The sequence below is a fragment of the Pelobates fuscus genome, chromosome 4 (assembly GCF_036172605.1).
Source record: "Pelobates fuscus isolate aPelFus1 chromosome 4, aPelFus1.pri, whole genome shotgun sequence".
Taxonomy (NCBI): Eukaryota; Metazoa; Chordata; class Amphibia; order Anura; family Pelobatidae; genus Pelobates; species Pelobates fuscus.
Window position 1 is genome coordinate 338,695,628 of NC_086320.1, and position 15,002 is coordinate 338,710,629.

Consider the following 15,002-nt stretch of genomic DNA (forward strand, 5'->3'; position numbering starts at 1 on the left):
TGTATGTGTTTTTAGGATTAATATATTAATATATAGGGTCCCTTGGGTGGAGGTTAGAAAACCCAAAGTTCCCCACAGTTGTAGGCAGCCGACAGATGGGCAGAGGAGCTATGCTCTGCATTGTGTGTTAAGTAACACTCACCCAGACAAACCTGCTTGCCAACCCCAGAGTAATAATTGTACATACCTGAGAGACTCTAGTTCTTTAAAGTGCTTGTGCTGCTGTTTCAGCGTAGATTCAAGTTCTATCTTGGTTTGTGCAAGTTCATTATTAATTTTGGCTACCAGGGCTCTCTCAGAATTAAGCTGTTCCTGTAGTTCAGCAGCTTTTGCTTTCAAACTGTTGAGCTGTGAGTGGGTGTGTTGTGCTTGCTGAGGCTGATCCTGCTGTACACGGTTAGTAAATACATCTCCTGGGGGGAAATAACTGCCATTAATTTCATATAGTTCAAATTGCTATTGAAAGCACATCTAAGGGAATGTAACTAATGGCTGGCTGGGACAATATGGCTAGGATATGTTTTTTTTTTTTTTTATCATAATGCATTTTGATTTTGCAAACATTCACAAAACACATGAGACATCAATTGGGCTAAATTTAAGGCAACAGTCATGTACAGGAGAACAATAGAAGTGGAGTTACCTCTTCCCCAATAAAAATTTAAAAAAGGCAAACATTGATGACTCAGGATCAGAGTGGTCAAACATCAAAATGTAAACTTGTTCTCGAGGCTGCATCTAATGGCAAAGATCTTGAGTAAGTATGGAAAGGTGTTATTATTGTAGTGTTGTTCTAAGAGGTCAACAGTCAGTGAGAAGGAAGGGGACTGAGTATTTACTATAGAGTGTTGTGTGGAATGGTGTGTTTCATTTTTTTTTTTTTTTAAATTAATACTGAGTGTCCGTGTGGAGGCTGTGGATGCATTTATCCCATATATTGAAGACTTTATGAGTATGGGAAGCTTTAGCTTGTTATGTGGTCTGCCTATCCATACAGAAACGTTATGCCAATTACTTAAGAAAGAATTGCATTTTAGGGATTTCCCTTTGAACCCAAACCTGGCAGGGTATGTTTAGCCAATTTGTTAAAAAAAAACAAAACCAAAAAAAAAAAACTAGACACTCTACATGGTGAGGTTAAGACCTTTTATTCCTTACCACAGACAGGAAATATTTGGACTCTGGCTGAGCCTTTAGATGTAGAGAGATAATTGATAATTTCCCCCTTTCAGTGCCTGGTCTCTCTGCATGTACTGATATGGTGCTCCAGACATTTTTATTTGGTATCTCTTGGGTCTCTACTTTGTGTAATGTAGTTGATCGTTACACTGATCCACAAAGCAGGTCACAAAGAAAACTGCCGATATATCAACAAATATTAGGAAAGGGATATGTAAGCTCTGCCACCGCATTTGGAAGCTCTGCTAAGATTAGAGTCATGTCTACAAATGCTCGCAGTTTAGGGAATAAGATCCATGAACTTGTGGCATTAATGGCAACTGATAATGTAGATTTAGTCGCTGTTACTGAGACATGGTATAATGAGAAAAATGACTGGGACATAGCAATACCAGGGTACTCCTTATAGAGAAAAGAAAGTTCAGAGATGGGCTACTAAACTGGTTCATGGATTGCAGGATAAAACTTACAAGGAAAGGTTAAAGGCTCTTAAGCTGAAGTGGTAGAGGTTAACACAGTGAGAGTGTTTAAGCATGCGTGGAATAGGCATAAGGCTACCTTAGCTATAAGATAAGGCCAGGGACTAAAGAGAATATTTAGAAAATTGGGCAGTCTAGATGGGCTGAATGGTTCTTATTGGCCTCCACATTATATGTTTCTATGCTGTGTTCTTGGCATACTGTGATCGAAGCACACTGACAGAGTCATGCGAGTTCGAGCCTATTACAGCTGCAGTGCTAAGTGCTGCCTATCCTTAGGCAACACAACTATGACCCTGCTCTTCTACATTTCATAATAACCAGGTGTCGTTGCAACTGAACCCAGAGGAAACACACTTCAGCAAAGTTCAACAAGTACAGTAATTTGAGCCATCAACCACAGATCCTGTATCATGTCTGCATGGATTAAGTTGTCGAGAGTGATGAGTAATGTCTAATGAACACCTAATGTGATAATTCTTAATTTATTGCAGAAGAATTATCACAGCACATTAATGGGCTAGCTCTGGCACTGTTTGCGACATTCAGGTGATGCCAAGGCAGCCTCTCTAACCTAGGAGGGAGCATTAGTACCCTAGTAAAAAATCTGGCATAGTATAGAATGCTGCACCAAGGCACATGGCTTGTAGTATATATTTATATTTTGTGAAAAACAATAGTTAAAGGACCACCGTGAGTAGACTGAAAGTCTCCACCAGGAAAAAAGGGAGGCCTTATAAAGGCTGCAGCTCATAAGAACTGCAGCTTTTGTAATCTCTTTTAGACTATACTCCCAATACATGAAAAAAAAGCATGCATGTATTCATTGGGGGCATATCTACTAAACTGTGGGGTTGTTTTTTTTAGGGGGGAGGGGCGTTGGACCTGTGGAGTGGTCCTTTAACATCACTGCGCCTGCGCAGATACACCATATTAACAGTGTTACTTCTAAATAAAACAAGTATAGTCTACATCAGTGTTTCCCAACCCAGTCCTCAAGGCACACCTACCAGTCCAGGATTTAAGGATTACCCAGTTTTGTCTAAGGTGTTTTTAGAAAAAAAAAGAAAAAACACCTTAGACAAAACTGGGTAATCCTTAAATCCTGGACTGGTAGGTGTGCCTTGAGGACTGGGTTGGGAAACACTGGTCTACATCACAAAGTATTATGACAAATATTAATATTGTAACAGGGGCAAACAAGTCATTTTAAACGAGACTATGTGTGTCATTTCAATGAAGGCCTATTTGATACCTTTCAACCTCACAAGGAATAGTAGCTTGTACCTACATACCTGCAATATGTAAATGGAATGGTTGGTCCGTTGCTCCATTATTCTGTATGCTGCAGAGCTCAGAGCGCAAATCCTGAATCTCTAGAAGCAGACTGCGCCTGTCAGCATTCTGTATACAGTCCATTGAGTTTATCTGTTCCATTCCCTAAAAATGAAGAGTCCAAATGAGATTAAGTCATTTTAACCCCTTAAGGACACATGACATGTCTGACATGTCATGATTCCCTTTTATTCCAGAAGTTTGGTCCTTAAAGGGTTAATAGACATGCATTTAATATCATTATGTTTTGAGAAAACACAGTCACAGTAATAAATATTGATGTGCCATGACCCACAGATTGAAACTGGTACAAATAAGAAAGAATCCACCACTTAGTCACATATTACATCAATTTTAGATGTGTTTACCCAAAAAAAGATAATTTAATCAAATAATTAACCACAAATTGACCACAGAAGCTTAATGGATGTTTTTATACTAGGGGCCTAAAACTGTAGAGTTCTACTCCCTTTTTACTTATTGTTTCAGAATATTTATTTCTGGTGGCATTTGGCCCCCAGGTCCTGGAAACATACAAAGTTAGAAATCCCCTCCATATGAGCAGCGAAGTTTGTGAAGTTTGTGAATTTTGTTATGTACTTGTATAAATCAATATTTCTACCTACCAGTTCCTGGAGCCGGTGTTCCATTTGGGTTACCAGTGTGGCTGCATCACAGGAGCCCAAGGTATCAAGCTGAGTGTGAAAAGCAGCCATTAAAACATCTTGCTCCCTGCAGAACACATCCTGTATAGCACACAGGAGCTCCCCACGCCAATCTGGGGAACAATCTGGAAATTCTGAACCCTCCTCAAGCTAAGGGAGTGAAGACGAACAACAAAAATTCCATGAGAAACAAATTTTACAAACACACACACACAACAGAATCTGCAACACAAACTCTTACATTTTAAAAATAAAAGCAAGGTTGCCAAAATTCTTATTCATATAACAAACACTAATGGTACATGTACTTTATAATATTTTTCAATGTGATGCATGTCAAATCTCATTGTACACTAGTTCTCATACCCCAATATTTTAATACGGTGGTTTAATAGGATTTTCCTGGTAATGCTAGAGTTGGCACAAAGATTGTAATCTAAAGGGTTTGCAAAGCTCTAAAAATTATTATATTGGAGACAGAGTTTCACCTTATTTGAATATACATTGAATATTTAAAGGTCTGCGGCAAGAGTATTTATGGGAAGTCAGAGAATTGGACATTCCTCTTTAACAATGAAGCTGGGGGGTGGCAAACCGTAAAAAAACAAACAAAAAAAACAAAGGGGGTACAGCTACCCGGGAACTATTGGTACCAAGACAATTGCATTGAAATGTAGTAGCTGTGGTGGGTAAGTTGCCACTCTACAGAAACATTAGTAATATATCACTTCAATTTGTAATACTCGTGAAACACTGCATTATAGCAATGAATAAAGTCTCTGCCAAGTGTATTTAGCATATTATACCTCCGATTTCTCTTCATTCTGCATTTTCCCAATCAGGTTTTTCAGGCATCTAATGGTTTCTATTAAAGACTTTCTTTCTTCCATCCAAGATTCTGAGCTTGCGCCGAGTGACTGAAGATTTGGTTCCGAAATAGCAGATTCTGTTAGTGACAATACTTGAATTCCTTCTTTATGTACGGCCCTCAGAAGGTTCTGCAATACATTTTTTTTTTTGCATACAATTAATATATGAAAAAAATATGTACATGTGTTTAGCAACAAACTAGGCAAGTGTTTTATTCCTTACTGAATGTTGGTGGAATCACTGCTAATGTCTAAAACATCAGCTTTCAGTGTAGTTAAAGGGACACTATAGTCACCTAAACAACTTAACCTTAATGGGGTTGTTCAGGTGAGTACAATAGCGCCCTGCAGCACTTTTCATGTAAACACTGAGAAAATACAGTGTTTACCTTGGAAGCTAGGAACACCTCCAGTGGCAGTCATTCAAACGGCCACCAGAGGGACTTTCGAGTAAACTGCTGCCTAATTCGCATTAATCACGTATGACTTCTTCATTCTTGGCTGAAGACATCAAATGTCTGCCTGTATCCTGTAGAAACCCGGAGCCTGTCAGCAATCAGAGCCGACAGTGTTGGAGATAAGGATCTCCTGCACACAGCGTGGGCTCGGGCTGACAGGCAAAAGGCAGGAGACCGCGCAGGAGGATCTAATGACTTCAAACAGTAAGCAAACTTATTTTAAAAATTGAGAGTGACTGTGAGAGAGAGAGAGCGAGCGAGAGTGACTGTGAGAGAGAGCGAGCGAGAGTGAGTGAGTGTGAGAGAGTGAGTGAGTGTGAGTGAGTGAGTGTGAGTGAGTGTGAGAGAGCGAGAGTGAGTGTGAGAGTGAGTGTGCGAGAGAGAGACTGAGTGTGTGTGAGAGAGAGACTGAGTGTGTGTGAGAGAGATTGAGTGTGTGTGAGAGAGATTGAGTGTGTGTGAGAGAGATTGAGTGTGTGTGAGAGAGATTGAGTGTGTGTGAGAGAGATTGAGTGTGTGTGAGAGAGATTGAGTGTGTGTGAGAGAGATTGAGTGTGTGTGAGTGAGAAAGTGAATGAGAGTGAGTGAGTGACTAAACAAATTTTAGTCACCCTCATGTTTCCGAGCTTTACGTGCAGGAGGGTGACTTCCCTGGGGTCCAGTGGCTGCTTACGGCTGATGGGAGTCAGAGCTCCCACTCTGACTCCTTCCTCTCCGGCGGTCTCCTCCCACGTGGCTCTGTGTATGCTGGTAGGAAGTGATGGCTTCCTCCCAGCGGGCGCTCTGACATCATCAATGGGGCCGGTCGCGCTCTTAAAGAGCCCTAGCACTGACCGGTCCCCAGGTAATTAATTGCCATCGGGTGGCGCCAAGAGCATGGGCCACCTGATAGGCCTCTTCAATGCTGCCCCGGCGGTTGCTGCCAGCTGAACTACCGCTGTCGCAGGGTTCGGCGAGTCGGCAAGGCGTGGAGGCATGGAGTGACGGACCCGGTCGCAGCTGCAACCACGGTAGTTCCGCCACTGGCTGTGAGAATCCAGATCTGGCATTTACAGATCAATAAAAAAAAAAGTATAGAATATTTGTAGCACTTCAAACAAAACAACAATCCTTGTTGTAAAAAAATCCTTGTTATAATAAACTTATCAGTGACAGCTTGTTTGTGTTTATTCTAGTTACAGTAACTACTAACACTACAAACAGACACCTGCCCTCAAAGCTACAGCCTGTGACAAACCAATGGGTTTTTGTTACGGATACCTTTATCTTGTTTGGAAGTAAATCTGTCAGAACTTCATCATCGCCTCTTATTCCATCGGGGGCCGAAACAAAGCTATTGGTAGCATAGATTCCTTGGCTCCAGTCCGAGCCCGTGTCTGTAGCAGGGGATGCAATGGACAGACGCACTTTAGGTGCACTCTTCACAATCAAAGCATGAGTTAAAAAGACACACATCGCAAATCTTCCACATTTACTTGATAGAGACTAAACATAATAAATGCATTCTTAAAATCTAGCTATATATTTATTTATTTTTCTCGAAAACTGTCCTAGTTAAAGGCTTTAGGCTTAGGGTCCTTCTTTCTAAAGGCAATTTGAAGGGGCACTACTGGCACCAAAACAACTTTAACTGAATGAACCAGTTTTGGTGTATAGCGCATGCCCCTGCTGCCTAACTGCTCAATTTAGGAGTAAAATTAATTTGATTATACAGCTCTAGTCACACCTCCCTTGCAGGTGACTTACACAGTCTCCCTACACTTCCTGTAAAGAGAGATCTAATGTTTAGACATCCCTTATTGCTTAGTCTGTTAATTTAGAACGTCTTATCTCCTTCTCTGTTAATAGTATTCTAGACCCTGCAATAACCTCCTATATGTGTTTAAAGTTCAATTTACAGAGCAGGCAATAAACACGTCTAAAGTATGTTAACATCTGATTGACAATTAAACATTTTTTTTTAAATGCAGGCTGTGTGAATCATAGGGTGGTGTGGCTAGGACTGCATAAACAGATTTAACTCCTAAATGTCAGAGCAGTGAGACTGCAGGGGCACGGTCTATGCATCAAAACTGCTTCATTAAGCTGAAGTTGTTTTGTTGGCTATAGTATCCCTTTAAGATTTAATAGAAGAGATTGATTTCCAACACTACTGAACGTTTAAGTTTGAAAGACACACACTAAAGCAAAGGAATTCAATTAACTTGCTGATGGAAACAAGCCGTTTACCCCATAAAAACTGTAAAATAGTTATCACATTAAACAGCAATAACCAAAATGATAAATTTTGAAAAACAATACATGTAGTAGATTTTGATCAAGAAATCCATTAGACTAAAAATAAATAAAATGGGAGATCTACTTTAATTAAAATCAACAATGTGATGAATATAGCTTTTTTTTTTTAATATTACACTGTAATAAACTATTTTAGTATGCAATAACAGGTCAATATAGGTCAAAATATAACAAAGTAGTTGAAAAGTACATTCCTTTATATATGGACACTTTATTTAAGGAACATATTAAAACATTTTATTTGTCACAAACAATTTGCACTGCAACATTAAACCTGCTTAATTTGTACATAAGCTTAGCCAGTGCAGCTCATAATTCGGTTTGCTAAATCAATTGCACATTGCCACAGATATTTCACTCACACATTTAACCCCTTAAGGACACATGACATGTGTGACATGTCATGATTCCCTTTTATTCCAGAAGTTTGGTCCTTAAGGGGTTAAATCATCACTCTTTAGCTAAAAAGGCTAAACTAATTCTCACCACTAGAGGCTCCATCTGTGAACTGGTAAGAATCAGAGAGTGCGGCATCCGGGATTGTCCTTCCCTAATAGTTTAAAAAGAATAAACACAAAGGATAACTGCTGTATATAAAACCATAGATGCTGAAAAAAAAAAAAAAAGTAATTTACAATCTTTTCCTTTATTTTTAACAATTTGGGGGGCATTTCATAAAAACAATGAGAAGACACTATAACATTAGAAATACTTGCCAATAGGTCATAACCTATTAAAAAGGAGATAAAATCCAACCTATACTATATCCATATAATTCCTCCTAAATTAAATTGTCCCCCTTTAGCCATTTTAACCGTTGGGTGTTATGATGTGACTTTGCTTTTCTAGTGACCATATTACCAATATCCAGTTTCATCAATACACAATATAAAAGAGCATACTCTTACAGCTTTCAGAGCTCCAATCACTGATTTCAAAGATTCACACTCCTTAGTCAGCGTCTGCACAGCAACATACTGCTCCCTCCTCAAGGAATCTGCTTCGGCAATATGCCTGGCTTCCATATCAAGAATTTCGGCAGCGTGGAGATCCTGCATTTGACCAATTTTTTCTGTGTACTGTTCTACCATTTCTCTAACTTCATCGGACACGCTGTTCAGCTGTGTGGTCTCTAGCTCATTCTGGATTCCCATATCGACAAGGTGGACAGGTGGAGTCTGGTTACTGTTGTTCACACTTGAAGCTCTGTCAGTTTGTGATGAAGAGGATGTCATGTCAAAAGCAGCCTGTGCCAGGACTCCTACCCCATCGAGGACATCCAGTGACTGCTTTTTCTCTTCTGCAAGCTGCTCTTCCCTCTTCATGAAACACGCAAGCTTATCCTCTGCCTCAGAGAGGCATTTCTTCATGTTTTTAAGATCTTCTTCTAAATGAGCTACATTGGTTTCCTTCACCTGGAAAAAGACACATTCAACAATCCACAAGTTGGACAAATAAGAAAATGATGTGTTTAACCACCATACAACTCTTCATGTTTGTGTATAGTGAAATGTAAATGTGTTAAACTTAATAATACAGTAACAAAATCTAGAGATATTAGGTAATATGACTTAAAGGGACACTATAGTCACCCAAAAAAACCTAAACACTTCCTGTAAAGAGTCATCTAATGTTTACACTTCCTTTATTGCAAATTCTGTTTAGAATTTTTTTTATCTCCTGCTCTGTTTATAGACTGCTAGACCCTGGAGAAACCTCATGTGTGTAATTAAAGTTCAATTTACAGAGCAGGAGATAAAGTAAGTTAAACCAGAATACAGATATATTATCATAATTATTACCAGCCGCTTAACTGATATGTTAACTGATAAGTGATAAACTAACTGGGCTTTTTTTTATAGTAATGATGCTTCCTAATGGTAAAAGTGACCTATTTATTTTGTACAGGCTACAGTCACTAGAAACAGCAATGTGCTGGGTATATTCCAGGTTTATAGCGAGTCCCATTTTAAAATGTCTAACCATTGAAACGTTAAGATAACACACACTGACGACCCACTGCAGGTTAAAGTACTGTTAAAGTCATTCAATATTTGTGTACTCAACAGTTTCCTGGAAATTGAATATTTTGTATGTTTATCAGTGGCGTAGACTATAACATCCAAGATGTCACACTATAAATTCTTTTTTCAGTTCAGCTATTTTTCCCTACATTTTGCAATTCCGTTTTCAACTCACTACAATTCTCTGTTTAGTGAATAAACCTCAGAGACCTTCAACACCTTATAATTATGTTTTTGTTCCTTCTTATTTTGACATACAGAAAACTTTACGAAAGCATGCTTTTCACTTTCAAATTAAGAAATGAAGCCAAATGGTTCCACTGATCCATCATCGCTATGAAATAATGCAATGTATAAAACAAAGAAATTAACAAAAAAATACTATGTAAATAAGCACAGAGGACACATGCCAAAAGGAGCACATTTTTTAGATGGATTTTACACTAAATCAACAATTCTGTAAAATGTAATGTTAATGTATCTGTTGTGTACCAGGAGTTCCTCTTGGAGCTTTTCTGCCACCTCTCGGTAGTGACACAGTTCTTCTTTGGTGGCTGTTGTCTCAGCTTTAATCCTTTGGAGTTCTTGTTCCAGGTCACCCATAACATTGCCCTGAGAGGGCACAAAATGAAACAATAAACAATGACACATATTCTGGGAAGAGTGATACGGTCTTCCAGTCAAATTTGAAAATAATCTTTTGAAACATACTATTGTCATAAAAGGACACCTTTGGATTGGTTTCGATCCCATTAATGTATCATATTCTATACATAATAATATGTATTATATTCTATTAGAACACTGAATGGGCATTGGTCTGTATTTCTTTGTTAGCAACACAGGTATTCATTCACTTGAAATCTATGCATGTTGTCTTTAAATGTTTAATTATGTTTTTGTTTGTATGTGTGCTGATAACAGCCATCCGTACAGTCATGTAGCTAAAAGCTTTAATAGTGCGGAAAAGCCTTTCTCACTTAGTACCAGCGTTTAAAGTTCACTTTCAGATTAGTCCTCTAAAACGGCTCTGTTTGGTGTCAATTCTATTAGATTTATTTGTGAGTTCGTTATATACTATTTTAATACAAGCATCAAATTGTCAATTAATTTTTGGTGTAAAAGTTTTACTGCTAAAAAAATGAAAGCTTTCTCATACCTTATTTGCCCAAAGAGCAAAATGTAGCTTTGAACATCAACGCATTCAATGATCTTTCAACACACATTATTGCAAGTTATACTGCTGTGGTATTCTGTGACACATTTTTATACCAAACATTTTTATACCAAACATTTAGGTTGAAGCCTAAAGAAGTACATATGGGGTCCAAGTACTGGTAAATAGCTTCAGTCCCACATTGTTGTGTTTACTTTACCAATTGGCAAGAAGGAGACGTTACAATTTGTCACAAAGGTGGATTTACACGGTACGCTTCTTAAACATAAAGGGGGGATTCATTGATTGGCTGAGAGCATCAGCTGACCATAATCATCCAAACAGTGGCGCTGCTGCCGATTCAGCAAGAGCCTTATGGTTTAGAGATCTTTAGAACACAGAAGGACAGAGAGGCAAGGGGAGAATTGGCGTAGGAACACAAGCTTTGGGGTTACCTCTTTAAGGGGATCCCGTGTCGAGAGTCTCCTGGCACCATAACAACGTATTTTCAATTAAGATGTGATTGTGCCTGGAATGTTCATTTAAGGCATGTGTCCTCAAACTCTGGCCCCCCAGATGTTGCTGAACTACAACTCCCATGATTCTCTGGCTATGTAATTCAAAGAATCATGGGAGTTGTAGTTCAGCAACATCTGGGGGGGCGGAGTTTGAGGACCCATGCTTTAAGGCATCAGTCATAAATCACATTTTTAAGGATCTTTACTAAAGTGAGAATTCAAAGTGTATATGAAATTTAGAGACAGAGTAGACCAGTGATGGCGAACCTGTGGCACGCCGGGACCGCTCTGTTGGCACGCGGCCATAGGTCACCGGGAGAGAGGGGGCCCCTGTCTGTCTGCAGAGTAGGCACCTGCCTGCCCAAAATGGCAGGCGCCTACTCTGCTTCCGGGTCGGGAGGCAGGGGGAGGGATCTAGGAAGCAGCTCCCCTGTCCTCCCGCGCGATGCTGTGTGGAGCGTTGCCGCGCGTTACCATGGCAATGCTCCACACAGCATCGTGCGGGAGGACAGGGGAGCAACTTGCTAGCTGCCAGAAACACTCTTACCACCGGACCACCAGGGATGGCTGTGTCCGCCCCCCCCTTCACCAAAGGAAAGAGGAAGGGAGGGGGGGATACAGTATTAATATATCTTTTGTTTTGTTTTTTTAATGTATGTTTACCCCTTACCCCCACAGCACCCCTACCACCACAGTTCCCCACACAGCACCTCTTACCCCCACAGGACCCCTTACCCCCACAGTACCCCCCACAGCACCCCTTACCCCCACAGCACCCCTACCACCACAGTACCCCCCACAGCACCCCTTACCCCCACAGCACCCTTACCCCCACAGCACCCTTACCCCCACAGCACCCCTACCACCACAGCACCCCTTACCCCCCATACCCCTACCACCCACAGCACCCCTACCACCCACAGCACCCCTACCACCCACAGCACCCCTACCACCCACAGCACCCCTACCCGCCACACACACACACTGAGCACACTCCCCACACACTGCACCCCACACACACACACAGCACTCCACACCCTTACACACAAACACATACAATGCACCCCTCAATGCAGTATGTGTGTGTATTCAGCAGTCTGCCTGTGTGTGTATTCAGCAGTCTGCCTGTGTGTGTATTCAGCAGTCTGCCTGTGTGTGTATTCAGCAGTCTGCCTGTGTGTGTACTCAGCAGTCTGCCTGTGTGTGTACTCAGCAGTCTGCCTGTGTGTGTACTCAGCAGTCTGCCTGTGTGTGTACTCAGCAGTCTGCCTGTGTGTGTACTCAGCAGTCTGCCTGTGTGTGTACTCAGCAGTCTGCCTGTGTGTGTACTCAGCAGTCTGCCTGTGTGTGTACTCAGCAGTCTGCCTGTGTGTGTACTCAGCAGTCTGCCTGTGTGTGTACTCAGCAGTCTGCCTGTGTGTGTACTCAGCAGTCTGCCTGTGTGTGTACTCAGCAGTCTGCCTGTGTGTGTACTCAGCAGTCTGCCTGTGTGTGTACTCAGCAGTCTGCCTGTGTGTGTACTCAGCAGTCTGCCTGTGTGTGTACTCAGCAGTCTGCCTGTGTGTGTACTCAGCAGTCTGCCTGTGTGTGTACTCAGCAGTCTGCCTGTGTGTGTACTCAGCAGTCTGCCTGTGTGTGTACTCAGCAGTCTGCCTGTGTGTGTACTCAGCAGTCTGCCTGTGTGTGTACTCAGCAGTCGGCCTGTGTGTGTACTCAGCAGTCGGCCTGTGTGTGTACTCAGCAGTCGGCCTGTGTGTGTACTCAGCAGTCGGACTGTGTGTGTACTCAGCAGTCGGACTGTGTGTGTACTCAGCAGTCGGACTGTGTGTGTACTCAGCAGTCGGACTGTGTGTGTACTCAGCAGTCGGACTGTGTGTGTACTCAGCAGTCGGACTGTGTGTGTACTCAGCGGACTGTGTGTGTACTCAGCGGACTGTGTGTGTACTCAGCGGACTGTGTGTGTACTCAGCGGACTGTGTGTGTACTCAGCGGACTGTGTGTGTACTCAGCGGACTGTGTGTTTATGTATTTAGCGGATGGTGAGTGTGTATTTAGCGGACGGTGTGTGTGTGTATGTGTTTAGCGGACGATGTGTGTATGTGTTTAGTGGACGTGTGAGAATGTGTTCTGCAGTCTGTGTGTATGTATTGCATATGTTGGAGATACTAATAAATATAAGCTGAATTTTATCTATTTATATCATTATTTAAAATTTGTATCATTGAACTCTCTGTTGTGTTCTTCTTTTAAAACAAAAGTTGTTAATTAGTTCGGACAACTGTACAAGTTGTTTTTTCTAAACTTAAACCTCAGTATTCAGGTTTAATTGCAGTGTTGGCACTTTGAGGAAAAAAAAGTTGGCATGTATCTCGGTTTGGGCACTCGGGCTCAAAAAGGTTCGCCATCACTGGAGTAGACAAACTAAAAGCATAGTGGACAAATATTTTTTCCAGTTTGGCTATTTTGACATTCAAATTGAAATTCACTTTACCGTATATACTCGAGTATAAGTAAATTTTTTTGTGCTGAAAAACCTCAACTCGACTTATACTCAAGTCAATGTCTGTATTATGGCAATTTACAGTGCCATAATACAGACTGGGGGCGGTGTAGGAGGGGGGGGGGGGGGCTGTCAGAGAGCATTTACTTACCACTCCTGCAGGTCCTGTCAGCTCCCTCCTCCTACGCGCACGTCCGTTCAGCTCCCCTGTCAGCTCCCAGTGTAAGTCTCGCGAGAGTCACGGGGTCATAGCGCAGCTCTCGCGAGACTTACACTGGGACTTGCAGAGGGAGCAGACCGGACCGGCGCGGAGGAGAAGGGAGCCGACAGGAGCTGCAGGAGAGGTAAGTGCTTCCTGCCAGCCCCCCTCCACTGAACTGCCAATGCCACTGGACCACCAGGGAGTGAGAGCCCCCCTCCCTGCCATGTATCAAGCAGGGAGGGGGGACGAAAAAAAAAAATCTATATATATAAATAATAATAATAAAAAAATTAATATAACAAAAAAAATTATATTACAATGATAATCATTAAAAAATTATAATAAAAATGCCCACCCCCCACCAAGGCTCTGCATCACACACACACACTGCATTCATACACACACACACACACACAGCATTCATTATATACACACACTGTAAATAAATATTCAATTAATATAATTTTTCTGGTCTGCGGTGGGGGGCTTGGCTGGGCGTGGGGGTGGAGGCGGTGGCCCGCCATATGTAGAGGAGGTAGTGGTGGGCACAGCAGACGCTCAGGGTGACACGGTTTTGAGGCATAGCCCCAGGGGCGGTCTGGGGGGATGCGGGTCTCCCTGCACCTCATAACGCCAGTTTCAAACCTAGTTTTGTAATTAGTTATTGATCCATTTCATTTTAGGTAGGCCGGGGGCCGTCAGGAGTTGGTCAATTCTATCCGGGTACCTTTTCACGCCTAGACCGATAGACACGGGCACCTCTGCACGGGCACCGCGCACGTCCCCGCGGACAGACTGAGGGGTACAGACGGGAGGCTCACGGGAGACTGAGTCAACTAAGGGTTTGGGGACTCAAACCTGTCAAGTTCTTCCCATACAGTCACGTCCTATTTACCCCGGCTGGGGTAGACCTATAAGGTCACAAACCCCCTCCCTCCCTAACGGACACCACCTTTCACACTTGACAGACCCCCTTAGACAGAGCCTCTCCCTCTTCCTTTTCCCCACCCCCCCTTTTTTTTTCTCTCTCTTTCTCCACTCCCCGCATTCCCTCCCTTCCCTTACTTGTCGACCATGGCTGGGCCACGGGGTGCGGGGTTCTGTCCGGCTCCCCTGAGGCTCTGGACTAACAACGTTAGGGGGTTGAACGCCCCGGAAAGGAGGTTACACCTGCTTCAGTCCCTGCGGGCCACTCGAGCCTCCATAGCATTCCTCCAGGAGACCCACTTCAGGGGTGGGGCAGGACCCCTCCTTAGAGACAAGAGGTTCCCAACTGGATACTTTGCGAACCACCAGCTGGCAAAGAAAGCAGGGGTGGC

General features: G+C 42.3%; 1 protein-coding gene across 1 annotated transcript in view; it reads right to left on the reverse strand.

The window, feature by feature from the left end:
- AKAP9 (A-kinase anchoring protein 9) overlaps positions 1-15,002 on the reverse strand; it is a 227,508-nt gene that overhangs the window by 14,594 nt on the left and 197,912 nt on the right. Inside the window, exons 33-40 of the mRNA XM_063452457.1 lie at positions 9,800-9,919; positions 8,192-8,698; positions 7,770-7,833; positions 6,246-6,361; positions 4,465-4,656; positions 3,620-3,808; positions 2,954-3,098; positions 188-413 (exon numbers count right to left, since the gene is read on the reverse strand). Of these exons, the coding sequence (XP_063308527.1) occupies positions 188-413; positions 2,954-3,098; positions 3,620-3,808; positions 4,465-4,656; positions 6,246-6,361; positions 7,770-7,833; positions 8,192-8,698; positions 9,800-9,919 (1,559 nt within the window). The remainder of the gene's footprint in view (positions 1-187; positions 414-2,953; positions 3,099-3,619; positions 3,809-4,464; positions 4,657-6,245; positions 6,362-7,769; positions 7,834-8,191; positions 8,699-9,799; positions 9,920-15,002) is intronic.